Here is a 14820-nt window from a genome sequence, read left to right on the forward strand (position 1 = left end):
CAAAGGCTATTCCTAATTTCTCCCCTCTACCACAACTATCCATATGAACCTGCCAATGATATCATTTTGCTCATTTGGGAAAATACTAACATTTTTCCCTCCTCAAGCAACTAACCTATCATTATTCAATTAGCACGGGCTTTCCTTTGAAAAACAAGTACACTTTTATTTTAATATCACCAGCATATGTCATGAAATTTATTAACTTTGCAGCAGTAATACAATGTATTAAATGATAAATGTAGGTAAAAATCTGAATTACAGTAAGATATGTATATTAAATCAAGTTAAAATGAGAAGTACAAAGACAGACATAAATTTAAAAAATATAGTGAGGTAGGGTTCATGAGTCCAAATGTCCATTTAGAAATCGGATGGCAGAGGGGAAGGAGCAGTTCCTGAATCACTGAGGGTCCACCTGTAGGTACATGCTCCTGCACCCCCTTCCTGATGGTAACACTGAGAAGAGGGCATGTCCCGGGAGGTGGGGGTCATTAATAATGGACACCACCTTCCTGAACCACCACTCTTGGATACTATGGATGTCTTGGATACTATGGAGGGTAGTACCCATGGTGGAGCTGACGAATTTTACAAGTTTCTGCAACTTTCTTCAATCCTGTGCAGTGGCACTCCCATACCAGACGGTGATGCAGCCAGTCACAGTACATGTGTAGATGTTATTCAGTGTTTTAGGTGACAAACCAAATCTTTTCAAACACCAAATGAAATACAGCTGCTGGATTGCCTTCTTTATAGCTGCATCAATATGTTGCGACCAGGTTAGATTCTCAGAGATACTGATGTCCAGCAATTTGCTCATTCTCTCCACTTCTGATCCCATCTTTCAGTACTCTTGACACATATCTGCAATCAACTGGACAGAGCCTTGCTTCAAGCTTTACTGGTTTAAACAAAGATGTTTGTAAAAATTTCAAATGATGCCCAATGAGAGAAATCGCTTACCAATGTTAGTGATCGTATGACTTAAAGATTTTTTCTAAGCTTTTTAGCTGACATCTATTTAATGGGATAGAATATTTCTAAAGCAGCCTGAGAACATCCTAAAAGACTTTGATAATAAAAAATAGACAAAGAATCCATCAGATTTAGTGAACAGATCAACATCTGAAGGAGGTTTAAGTGTAATAAGAAGATATACTTCCACTTCCAGAGCTGATGGGGGAAAATAAGATTTAATATGGCTTTCTTTCAACAGCTTCCAGAAGTACAGCAATGCTATTGTAGTTATCTTACCTCAAAAGACATATTTATTGCCCATCTGTTGTAAAGGATGTTAGCAAAATATCCACCACACAGTTTCTTAAACTCTTAATACAAGTTTAACCCTTATTGAATTGAATTGACTTTATTACTTATGTCCTTCATATACATGAGTAAAAATCTTTACATTACGGCTCCACTGAAATCTGCAGTCTACAGTAATTTATAATAAATAATATGTTATGCATATATGTAGCAGCTGGAATAGATTGTGATTGGGGCGACTCAGGTCCCCAATGATCCTTCGGGTCCTTTTTACACACCTGTCTTTGTAAATGTCCTGAAGAGTGGGAAGTTCACATCTATTGATGCACTGGGCTGTCTGCATCCGTCTCTGCAGAGTCCTGCGATTCAGGGAAGTACAGTTGCCATACCAAGCAGTGATGCAGCCAGTCAGAATGCTCTCAATTGTGCCCCTATAGAAAGTTCTTAGGATTTGGGGACCCATACCAAGCTTCTTCAACCGTCTAGGTCAGGGGTCAGCAACCTTTACCACTGAAAGAGCCACTTGGACCCGTTTCCCACAGAAAAGAAAACACTGGGAGCCGCAAAACCCGTTTGACATTTAAAATGAAATAACACTGCATACAACGTTTTTTTTGCCTTTATGCTATGTATAAACAAACTATAATGTGTTGCATTTATGAAATTGATGAACTCCTGCAGAGAAAACGAAATTACATTTCTGCATGCAACAAAAACATTTTGAACTCCGAAAAAAAGACGTTGGGTTGAAAGTTACTTTTAAGTAAAATACTCAATGTCTATTTGAGTCCTTCTTGTATTTATGAAAAACGCCGCTTAAATTTTCCGCCAGCAGCAAACCAAAAATATCATCAGTCAGCTGTCAGCCTGAAAAATAAAAGGACTATTTCACTGAACAATGAAAAAATATGAATATACATAAAATAATAGGCAATTAAAATATTTATCATACTTGGTTAATGGGATTTCTGCTCCTGGACCTCAGCGCACAGCGTCTGCACATCAGGGCTGTATGACGTCACCTTCATCTTTACACAGGATCGCAAGCTGTCATCTGTGAAGCATGCGCGATGTTTGTTTTTAATAAAGTTCATGTTGGAGAACACCTGCTCACATACATATGTGGATCCAAAGATCGACAGGACTCCAAGCGCATACTTTTTCATGTTTACATAAATGTCGGGCACAGCATTCCATGTTTCAAACACAAGTTGGTCCGGATTTGGAAGGTTTTCAATATCACTCCATTTGTGATTCTGAGCAAGAACGGCCTTCTGACGGGCAACATCTTCAAGGTCTGCTGTCAAGCGTCTAAACTTGGACACCCATATGTCTTTGTCGGCTATGTCGGCCAGTTCCATCTCAAGATCAGGTTGACTCACACCTGCCAATGCAGTCGTATTCAGTAGGGAAGGATCGATGCTTAAGGGAGTGACCGGGAAGGATAATGTGTTTTTTTCCTCTCTGAACTCACAGAAGCGTTTCCCAAACGATGTTTGCATTGCGATGATTGCAGAATGTAAATACTCCGAAATTATCATGTCGTGACCTTGTTTGAACTCTCTCAAATTGGGGAAGTGAGACAAAGTGCCTTTCTGTAAATCTCTGGCAAGCACTGTCAACTTGCGCTCAAATGCCAAGACATCCTCCAACATGTGCAGGGCTGTGCGTCCTTTCCCCTGAAGAGCTGTGTTCAGCGTGTTCAGGTGCGCTGTCATGTCTACCATGAAATGTAGCTTTTCCAGCCACTCTGGCTGTTCCAGCTCAGGAAAGTTGAGCCCTTTGCTGCCCAGGAAAGTTTTCACTTCTTCCAGACACGCGACAAAGCGTTTCAGCACCTCCCCTTTGGACAGCCACCGGACTTTGTTGTGCAGCAGGAGATCAGAATATGCGCTTTCCATCTCGTCCAGTAACAAACGGAATTGACGGTGATTTAAACTTTTTGCCATTATTTTATTGACAATCTGAATGACAACATCCATTACTTCTGTGCATTCCGGAGGAAATGTTTGAGCGCACAGTGCCTCTTGGTGCAAGATGCAGTGAAAAGTCAGCAGCTTTCTGTCCAGCGACTTCTGCAGTAAAGCCACAAATCCCTTGTGCGTTCCCGTCATATTCGGAGCCCCATCAGTAGCTACTGACACCAGATGGGTGGTCTTTATTCCTTTGGCTCTTAAACAATTCAAGACAGCCTCACAGATGTCCTCCCCCCGTGTTTGGTCTTTTAGAGGTATCAACTCAATCAGTTCTTCCTGTGGCCCGGCAGAGTTTACATACCGGCAGAACAACGCTATTTGTTCAATATCGCCTTTGTCTTTAGACTCGTCACAGGCAATCGAGTAGGCCACAGCTGAATTGATGTCTTTAATTTGCTGTCTTGTGATGTCTTCTGCCATTTTTATGGTTCTGTCTTTGACAGTCTTTGCAGAGAGGGGCATATCCCTGATTTTCTGCACAATTTCACTCTTGTTTTTAAAGTCCGTGAATAGATGTTCTGAAATCTTAATGAAAGATTCTTTTATATATTCACCATCTGTAAACTGCTTCCCGTGCCTGACTATTTCCTGAGCGGCAATATAACTGGCGTATGTCGTTGATTTTCCTGACTTCATCCATTTCTGGAAATGATTTTTGCTCAGATCAACCTTCCGCATCAGTTCCGAAACGGCTTTTTTTCTCTCATCTCCATCCGGATATTTTTGAGCAAAGGCTGCGTGTTTACTCTGGAAATGCCTTGCGACATTTGACTTTTTGTTGTTTGCTAGTTTCTCATTGCATATTAAGCATACCGGTAAACCAGTCTCGTCAACAGTGAAAGCAAATGAATCTGTCCACGTATCATTAAACGTTCTGTTTTCTTCAGTCACTTTTCTTTTTTTAGAATTCTCCATAGTTGGCTTACCTTGGATCGAAAAATTAAAGAAATCGCGCACTGGCGGGTGTCAGGTATTGGCAGTGGTGACGTATATTAATAGCGATAAAAACACGTTGCAGCGGTGTGTTCAGGCAGTCAGTAAACTGCAGTCGAATAACTTTATTCGAACTAAACAGCCTTGCTTCTAAGCCTCCCTCAACCCAGCCCCCATGGACGCAGATGCTGCAAAAGACACGTACTCACAAACCCCCGTAGGCAATCTCCCTTAGCCGGAATGCTGGCTAATTGAGAGCCGTTTCGGATGTGTCAGAAAATGTGTCGCCACACTTACATTGTACAAGATCACCATAATCTTCAAATTTAGAATTACATTTCAAAAGCTAACAAACTAACATAAAATACATTTTAATTAAATACTGACCAATTATTTCCCAAAGCCACAGGGAGCCGCAGCACAGAGGTGAAAGAGCCACAAATGGCTCGGGAGCCGCAGGTTGCCGACCCCCGGTCTAGGTGAAAGAGGCGCTGTTGTGCCTTTTTCACCACACAGCTGGTAAGTACAGACCACGTGAGATCCTCGTTGTTATGGATGCTGAGGAACTTAAAGCTGTTCAACCTCTCAACCCCAGATCCATTGATGTCAATAGGGGTTAACGTGTATTCATTCCTCCTGTACTCCACAACCAGCTCCTTTGTTTTTGTGACATTGAGGGACAGTTTGTTTTCTTGACACCACTGTGTCAGAGTGATGACTTCTTCTCTGTAGGCTGCCTCATTATTATTTGGACCGTTAATATATGTACTCCTTTGACAAAGCTTTCAATTACTACACTAATGAAATGATAAATATTTACCAGATACTAGAAATAATCTATTACTGCCAGTTTTTCAAAGGGGACTTTCACAGCATTCAGAGAGCCTGAATGATCAGACGAATTTTACATACCTTTACACAATCCAGCTAATTCATAGAATCCAGGGTCACAGTGCTCCAGACAGCGGCCATTCTGCAGAACTCTGCTCTCATTCTTGCAGATCTCACAATGATCAGGAGACTGTGTACAGGTCAGGCAATCAGGATGGCACAAAACTATCAAGGAAGTAATGAAATACAATCATGAATGTCCTGCAATGTGAAACTAATTATTTCCACAGAAATTTCCATTTCTCCACTTATCCTTTAAACAGTACTTATAGAAAAATTGGATTTTAAACATAATTATTTCATGTATGTTCATAGTCTAAATGTAGTTTTCAATGAAGACTGTTAGTATTTTCAGAATATTATCCATGCATCTGCTTCAAGGAATTACCAGAAATTAATGTCAAGCAAAGTTAGCATTCCTGCCCTCTTAATCTCTACTCTACTCCCCACCCCTTGCCTGTTACTGGTGACTTTAAATCAATCTGATTCCTATAAATTTGGGATTATCCACCTGCAAGTTCAAAGGTGTTTAAACAGGAATCAAGAGCAATGTCTGGACAGTAAGTACAAAAATAAAACAAAGAAGCCTAAGACAACTTTGGACCAGGGAAAGTACTCTTTGCCAATTAGCAGGGGAAGGAGAGGATGCACATTTAACTGGGAGAGTTAAGAATTTGTACTTTAAAGGGAGGAGGTCAAAGAGTGAAGTGTGAGCTGTGAAAGATAAGCATGTGAACAATGAGTATGAACAGTAGGGAAACTGGAGAAGAAATCATTGAGGAGGATGGTAACTGTGTTGGCAAATCAGCACTGTCACCTTTCTCTTCACTCACACTCCTGTTGAGCTTTTGAAAAGCAAAACTCCTCTCTGGTGCTTTCAACATCAATTAAATTTTCATCAGTTGTGATGCACATTGAAAAAAATATATGCAATTTTAACATGAATACTCAATGTTTTCCCTGAGACAGTTCTGCCTCCTGAAGAAATGAAGCAGCAACTGGAATAGAATTGGAGAAAGCCTATGGGATGATATGTGCAGTGCTGATTGCTGCCTGCAGCCTAGACTGGAATGATCCTGTCACCCAATTAGGTTCAAATTCCCTTTCTGCTATTTAACATTTAGTATCCACAGGAAATTTAATTAAGCATTTTTTCTCCCTAAAGCTCTTCTTCACTACTAGCAGAAAAGAGAGAGCTTTGTAATTGGAAGATGGGAATTAATTCTAGAATTAAAAGTAGGAATGGCTTTTTGATAAATGTGGGTGGGTATATTGCTGTTATTAAGTGAAAAACTTACAACATCCATGTTCACTGTAGATTACAAATATGCTTCAGTGGTAAAACGCAGCATCTTTCTTTCATGTCTTTTCTATACTTGAAGAGGAATGTTTGACCTCTCTCTCCTGCCCTAATGTCAAGCAAATATATTCCATAAACTACCAACCACTCCAATCATTGTTAGCCTGTTACCATAAACCTGTTGCGTTTATCTCTTCTCATACAGTCTAATGTTAACAATGAATCGTTCCATCTCCACTGTGAGTTTACAGATGGGTGGGGGGCCCTGTGGTGGGATCCACAGATGTTAACACAGGCGGGACAGGTGGTGCTTGACAGGGCAGATAGGTGTGTTGTTTGGACCATTGCTGTCCATCTGTTTTGTTTTATCGTTGTGAGGTCTCAAGGTATCCTCTTTTTTATTGTGCCAAGGATTCCCTAAAGGGATTTTACACTTTTGAGACTTTGTAAATGCCTTGAAGAGTTTTCATGTAATTATAGGATGACAATCGGGAACAGATGTCACAAGTGTGGACATAAAAATCTAAAACCACAGCAGGAAACTAATCTACATCAATAAGATTTAGTTACATATGCACTGCACTCTGCAACTGCGTCACTTGAAGAAGGCACTTGGTTTTTACTTCCTTATCAGTGAGATACAATCCTCCAGAATCGGCCCATCAGACGTTGATCAGAGACAACAGTGGAACAACATAAGGAGTTGCCTGCGCACTGTTCCACACTACTCTGCTTACAAAGGGAGAAATGGAGAAATCTCATGGAGAATTCAAGAAACTGTGTGTGTCAGCCAGTGGTAACAACTAGAAGTAAAAAATGCCGTGTTCTACACAATAAAGTGGAGGCATTGAAAAGACATGTTACATGTAGACTAGCCCCCTGTAAATGAACACACAGAGCTAAACGAGAAAAAATTCTCTTTTTTCTAGTACTGAAGTACGCATGAAGAGATCAGTTCAAAGTAACAACAGAGTCCAGAATTCAAAGTTACTAATTAATTTTACAAAGAAACAACAAGAAAGTTTGAACAGACAATTAACATATATGAAAAGTAGAAAGCAGCTGTAAGCCCTAATTTATAGTGGTATTGTTAACAAATCACACATTGCCAGTGCAGTCTCACTATATCAACACATTTGAATTGAGTGTTGTGCCTACAGTGTTTTGTACAATAGGTGAAGCTCCAGTCAAACACAAATATGCAAGATAACAATGGGTTCTGCTGAATATTCTGTGCAGTCACTGGAATTCAGTCAACAGTGTTAACATTTCCAAACAGTTGTTATTGTAGGTGGAATTACATTGTGCAGGGTTTTCATCTGCTGTAAGACTACAGTTCTGAACCAGCCTCTACAGAGAGACACAAAACACAGATGTAGGAATGCTAGGAGACCACCCATCTCCCTGATCAACATCAAGGTGCAGCTCCTCAGAGGCTGTGCTAAGGAATCGCACCTACAGCTGGAAGACCTTCAGCTCATTCGGGAAAATGAGATGGTGATAGATAGGAGTTACAGGGAAATAGTCACCCCGACATTGCAGGAGGCAGGTAGCTGGGTGACTGCCAGTAGACGAAAAGGGAATAGGCAGCCAGTGCAGAGTACCCACACAGCCCGCCGTTCCCCTCAGTACACTGCTTTGGATACTGTTGGGAGGGAGGGGGTGAACAATTCATCGGGGGAGGCCACAGAGACAGAGTCTCTGGCTGAGTCTCGTTCTATGGCACAGAAGGGAAGTGGAAAGAAGAGGAGTGCAGTAGTGATAGGGGATTCCATAGTCAGAGGAACAGACAGCAGATTCTGTGCACGTGAAAGAGACACCAGGATGGGCTTTGTCTCCTAAGTGCCAGGATCAGGGATGTCACAGCATACTAAAGGGGGAAGAGTGAGTAGCCAGGAGTTATGGTACAAATTGGTACCAACCATATAGGTAGGAACAGGGAGTAGCTCATGAAGAGTGAATATAGGGAGTTAGATACAGTAGAAAGCTGAAAAACAGGATCTCCATGCTAGTAATCACTGGATTGCTGCCTGTGCCACGCGCCATGGAGGGGAAGAACAGGATGATTTGGCAGATGGATGTGTGGCTGAGGAATTAGTGCAGGAGGAAGGGTATCAGATTTCTGGATCATTGTGATTTCTTCCGGGAAAGGTATGACTTGTGCAGATAGAAAGGGTTACACTGGGCCGAGGGTCACCAACAGATGCAGGCAGGTTTGCTAGAGCCTTTGGGAAGAGTTTAAACTAATTTTGCAGGGGAATAGGAACAGGAGTGACTAGGCTGAGGATGGATCAGTTGGCATACAAGTAGATGCAGTATGTAGTGAGAGTGTGAGGAAGGAGAGGCAGATGATGAAGCAAACTTGATGTCAGTGGAATGAGTTGAAGTGTAACATGGGGGGAAATAATCCCCCATGAAAATAGGACTCAAGATGTTGCATGTCAATGCACACAGTGTAAGGAATAAGGTAGGTAGACTTGTAGCACAGTTATGAGATTGTCAGGTATGATGACGTGGGCATCACAAGCTGAAACAAAATCATAGTTGGGAGCATAACACCCAAGGATACACATTACATTCAAAGGACAGCAGGTAGGCAGAGGGCATGGGCTGGCTCAGTTGGTAAGAAATGAAAATAAATTCTTAGAAAGAGGTGATAAATGATCGGAAGATGTGGAATCCTTGTAGGTAGAGTTAAGAAACTCTACGAGTTAAAAGTTACATACATGCCTCCAAACAGTACCCAGGATGAGAGATGCAAATTACAAGAGGAAATAGAAATGGTATGTAAAAGGGGCAATGTTACAATAATCATAGGGGATTTCAATATGCAGATGCATTGGGAAAAGTAGGTTGGTGATGGATCTCAAGAGAGGAAATTTGTAGAATGCGACGAGATAGCTTTTTAGATAGATTCTGGTATGGTTTTGGAGGACAGAAAAATTGCAAAAATCATTCTACTCTTTAAGAAGAGAGGGAGGGAGGGGCATTAGTAAGGAAATTGTAGGCCAGTCAGCCAGATTTCAGTGTTTTGAAATCCATTATTAAGGGTGTTTCAGGGTACTTGGAGGCACAGGTTAAAATAGGCCAAAGGCAGAATATTTTCCTTAAGGGGAAATCTTACTTGACAACCCTGTTGGAATTCTCTGAGGTAATAACAGGTGGCATAGACAAAGGAGAGTCAATGGGTGTTGGTCACTTGGATTTTCAGAAGGTGCCGCACATGAGGCTACATAACAAGATAACAGCCGTGGTATGATGGTTTCGTGGCTAAATTTGTGGACAATACAAAGACAGGTGGAGGGATAGGTAGTGTGTAGAGAGCAGGGAGTATGCAGAAGGACAGTTTGGGAGAATGGGCAAAGAAGTGGCAGATGCAATACTGTGTAGGGAAGTGCGTGGTCATGCACTTTGACAGAAGGAATAAAGGCAAGGACTATTTTCTAAATGCTGAGAAAATTCAAAAATCAGAGATGCAAAGGGACTTGGGAATCCTCGGACAGGATTCTCTAAAGGGTAACTTGCAAATTGAGTCAGTGATAGGGAAGGCAAATGCAATGTTAGCACTCATTTCAAAAGGACTAGATATAAGAGCAAAGATGTATTGCTGAGGTTTTATAAATTGTTGGTCAGACTGTACTTGCAGTATTATGAGCAGTTTTGGCTCCCTTATCTAAGTAATGATGTGCTGGAACTGGAGAAGGTCTGGAGGAGTTTAAAGCAGAGATGAGGAGGAATTGCTTTACCCAGAAGGTAGTAATGCCGTGGAATTTAGAGCCACAGATGGCTATGGAGGCCAAGTCATTGAGAATATTTAAAGTTAAGAATGATTGGTTCTTGACTAGACAGGTGTCTCAGGTTACGGGGAAAAGACCGAAGAATGTGGTTGAGAGGGATAATAAATCAGCCACAATGGAATGGTGGAGCAGATTCGATGGGCTGAATGACCTATTTCTGCTACTATGTCTTATGAACACACGCACACAAGGACAAGTTACACATATAGATCTGTACTTATATAAATGCAAATGCATACCTGAACTCTAGCTTACATTTGTAATAACAGTATTCTTAATGAACATAAAGAGGATTATGTTCAAACAATGTGAAGGTCAAGCAATCAGAGCTATAATCCGTGGCAAGTGACAAATATTATTTTGATATGCATAATTCAAAGTTATACAATCTAAGATTCTCCCTACTCTATTATCTTCTGTGACTGTTAATGCTATCTTCCATACCTGGTTGGCAATCAGGACAGCATTCCCCATTCATTTTCACAGCAAGGCTACCAGCAGGACACAGAGGACAGGAGCGCTTATAGCAGGTCACCTGTGAATCTCGACATTCACATTCTTTACAAGGACCTTCATGCCATTTCTCTCCATTCTATTTAGTGAGAGATTTAAAAGGAATATCAAATAAGTTAATAAAAATTACTCTGGTCTAAACCGATCAGAGGTCAATGTGTACAAATCATTGACTGAGGAGGAGAAAGAATACCTGTATCTTTTTATAAAATATCTTTTATTGAACATTTTAAGCCATAATATATTAAAAGGGAAAACTAAAATAGTTATTATAAAATAGTGGTGCGATTACATACATTGCTGCGGAGAATTCTCTTGACAATTGGGACTTTTACACACACTTGATTCATTTTCAAATTAATAAAATCACAGACTACATTACACTGCATTTGTCATAGAAAACATCATTCAGGAGAACCTGCTCTTATTTGACATAGGGAGAGCAGGTGATTGATAGCTATGCAGACAAAGTGAGATACTGAAGTGCATTTTTAATGCAAGGATAGTAATGATCAGAGAACTCAACACCGGAAAATCAGTGAAGTTCACAAAATACGAAATAATAATAAAGAAGGTGTCATTCATTCTGGCTTAGATTTCCTCTGATTTGTCAACCACCTGAGCTCAGCTGGCCGATGCTTGACCCACCGTTGAAAGCCTGGACTCTACTGGAGTGGACCTTAGGCACAATCTTCCCTTCCTGCCTGATCAACAAAGCCCAGTACAGCACAAGGAACTGCTGATTGAAACCAACAGGTCCCAAAGGTTCCAAGTTCAAAGTAAATATACTATCAAAGTATATATATGTCACCATATGCTACCTAGAGATTGATATTCTTGCGGGAATTAAGAGTAAATACAAAGAAGCACATAAAATCAAAGGAAAACCACACACGAGGTGGACAAACAACCAATATGCAAAAGTGAAAAAACGGAGTAAATACAAAAAATAAAATAATAATAAAAATAAATAGGCAATAAATATCGAAAACATGAGATGAAGTGTCCTTAAACGTCAGTCTACAGACAGTTCAGTATTGGAGTGAATGAAGTTGAATGAAGTTGTCCCCTCTGGTTCAAGAGCCTGATGCTTAAGGGTTAGTAATTGTTCCTTAACCTGCTGGTGTGAGTCCTGAGGCTCCTGTACCTTCTTCCTGATGGCAGCAGCTTTGTTGGCCTAAAAAACATTTCCCCAAACTTACAGGATGATAAAACCGTAATTGAGCTTAAATGCCCTTGAATAATTCTGACATTCACAAATAGTCAAGAATGCTTGTTTTTCTTTTTACAATCAAAGCAAATTAAAAACTGAAGTATTTTAAAAAACAAAGAAGCAGTTGAATAATATATTAAAATTAACTCAATAACAAAAGCAAAATTACTTTCTATCTCCTCTGTCCCACCAGCAGCTATTTCATCTGGGTCTCTTGAACTTATATTAAGATTTGAGCAGCCAAGTTGACAATCTATAGTACTGAGAAATCCTTAGAGGTTTGCAATCATTAACCTACTACCAGCACATACCCCTCCCCCCAACCGACCACACAACACTCTGGACCCCGTGAAGAGTAGAGTGATGAAATGTTTTGGGCTCAGAATCAATAAACAGCTGGCTTGAAGTTCAAGACTCTGGCCTTCACTTGGCAATTCCTGTTAAATATTCCCAGTGGAGTTGGGAGGTTTTATTCAGAAATCCCAGGCCACTACTAAAATGGACCGGGTTTCTACCATTTACATTACTCCTCACTCTTTGCATATAGTCCTCTCAGTCTCAATGCCTCCAACCTCACACAGGTGTCAGTGGGACAAAAGCCTATTCTACATCTTCCTTCTGAGTTACATTTTGATAAGGCACCAAAGAAGTCACAAAAGGAACTACCTACCTGCAGGTGTTTTTCACCTTTCAAATCTGAATGGTGCATCTAACAAATGAAAAGAAGTTGTTTATAAATGCTGCAAAAAATAAACATTCATCACTATATAAACATCTCTCTTGATGTCAGTCTGGTTGGACAGACTGCAGGATCTGCCCAGTTTTATTTCTATTCGAATTAACGTACATTAACAGCGATGAAGTAACAAGCTGGAACCCACTTCAACAAACCACCACCCATAGAGTTAAAGATGAACACTTACCCCAATCTGTTTTTCTTCTTTCAATCTAGTAAAATCTATAAGTAAATTTTCCCAGGCTGCTATTTCACACAATATCTTCCAACATTTAACTGAATCATTGCCCTGCAATGTGCATTATAAATTCTTAATAAACCAAAGCCTAATTCCAGCAAATGCAAAATTAGGCTTAATAAAACCATATTGGTCAGACAAGCCGAAGATGAGAATTGTCAACCTTTGAGAAGTATATTGAACCACGCATATAGATAGTGGGGTGGCTGATGGGTGCAGCTGGTAGAGTAGCTCCAACAACCTATGTTCAGTCCTGAGCCTATACTGACAACATAGAGTCTGTAAGGTCTCCCTTTGACCATGTGGGTTTCCCTCCATGAATGCCCATTTCTTCCCACATGTCAAACACATAGGAGTGGTGGATTATTTGAGCACTCTGAGCTGTACCAATTGTATAGGTATGTGGTAGTTTCATAGAACACAGAATAGAGCAGCAGAGGATTCGGTCGTTCAGTGGCATCAATGCCTTGGCCTGCCCGGGGTAATTGTTCAAATCCAGGGGGAGTTGATGAATGTATGGTACAAAAAGCCAATGCCTGATGACTGGTGTGGACAGCAGACTGAGGGACCTGTTCTGTGAAGTGTAACACAGTGACAGATATGAACAGGAGAAATTCTGCAGATGCTGGAGCAACACAAAATGCTGGAGGAACTCAGCTGATCAGGCAGCATCTATGGAAAAGAGTGCATTCGACATTTCAGGCTGAAATCCTTCGGCAGGACTGGACAGAAAATAAGGTGTTGCTCCTCCACTCTGAGGGTGGCCTCATTGTGGCACACGAGGAGACCATGGACCAACACGTTGGAACAGGAATTGGAATTAAAATGTTTGGCCACCAGCAAGTTCTGCTTTTGCCGGATGGAGTGGAGGTGCTTGGCTATGACAAATATACTTGATTAAGTTTTGATAAATGTTTTACCTATTATTGAATGCTCTTAATGTTTAGGCTTCCTTTGGTATTTAATTTTTTTTAAGAAAATTAAACCTTTATTTGATTGTTCATTATTCGGAATGTCAGAGGGATCACAACTAAACAGATGATTAGGTTGTCCATGGTCTTTCAACCATTCCACCCCAAACAATGGAGTTACATTGAACAAGGCCACAACACTAAACCATGTCTCAACTACAACAATCAGGACAACTCAGTTGTGAAGTTGAACCAGATGGATCTGCAGAAGTTCAGTTCTTGCCTACTACCTAGATCTGTGGAGTGCCTGGGCGATGCACTGGGTACAAAAAGCTAAGATATTAACAGGTTGGTAGCTATGAGACACATATTCAAATAACTGATCTGTGTCTCTGCAGAACGGGTTTGAGATTAGGTAGCAGAGTCAGCTGGAGACGCTCATGGAGTGAGTACCATTTTGGATTCGCTCCATAACTTTTACTTTTTTTAACCTTTGATCACCCTTATTCAGCGTATTTTTACCTATACCGAAAGTTTCTTTATTCTTTTTTTTTTTGGATTTACTGCTAAGCGTTTGTTGTGAACTTTTGATGATATGCAAACAGAAATGTCTCTCAGGTCTAAGGGACGGGATCCCGGACGTAATCCGAACGGTAACGGAAAAAAGCAGGCTCCGACTCAACAAACACCATTAACTTTTGAATTGTTTATGGAGGTTTTGAATCAAAAATTTGCTGAACTACAACAATTTTTTAAAGAAGATATAAAGGCTTTTCAAGAGTACATGGTTAAGACGGATTTAGTAATTAAACAGCAACAAACTCTTATTGCGTCTCTGCAAGAAGAAGCTCGGAAGCGAGATTTGACTATTGGAAAACTGCAACAGGATTTAATTTCGACCATTAAGCTGATGGAAGCCCTTAAAGCCAAGAGTGACGATTTTGAGAATCGCTCCAGAAGACAGAACGTACGTATACTTGGTCTTCCAGACGGCATAGAAAAAGATGACCCTTCGAAATATTTTGCTCAACTTTTAAAAGAAG

General features: G+C 40.6%; 1 protein-coding gene across 3 annotated transcripts in view; it reads right to left on the bottom strand.

Annotated features, from left to right (window-relative positions):
- The window catches only part of fras1 (Fraser extracellular matrix complex subunit 1), a 518960-nt gene that overhangs the window by 282785 nt on the left and 221355 nt on the right, over positions 1-14820 (bottom strand). For 2 of the 3 annotated variants that reach the window (XM_059988733.1, XM_059988732.1), the window contains exons 11-14: positions 12563-12601; positions 11797-11856; positions 10611-10758; positions 5091-5234 (exon numbers count right to left, since the gene is read on the bottom strand). In XM_059988733.1, the coding sequence (XP_059844716.1) occupies positions 5091-5234; positions 10611-10758; positions 11797-11856; positions 12563-12601 (391 nt within the window). The remainder of the gene's footprint in view (positions 1-5090; positions 5235-10610; positions 10759-11796; positions 11857-12562; positions 12602-14820) is intronic. The other variant, XM_059988734.1, reaches the window with a different exon arrangement.

This window comes from Hypanus sabinus, chromosome 14 (genome assembly GCF_030144855.1).
Source record: "Hypanus sabinus isolate sHypSab1 chromosome 14, sHypSab1.hap1, whole genome shotgun sequence".
Classification (NCBI taxonomy): domain Eukaryota; kingdom Metazoa; phylum Chordata; class Chondrichthyes; order Myliobatiformes; family Dasyatidae; genus Hypanus; species Hypanus sabinus.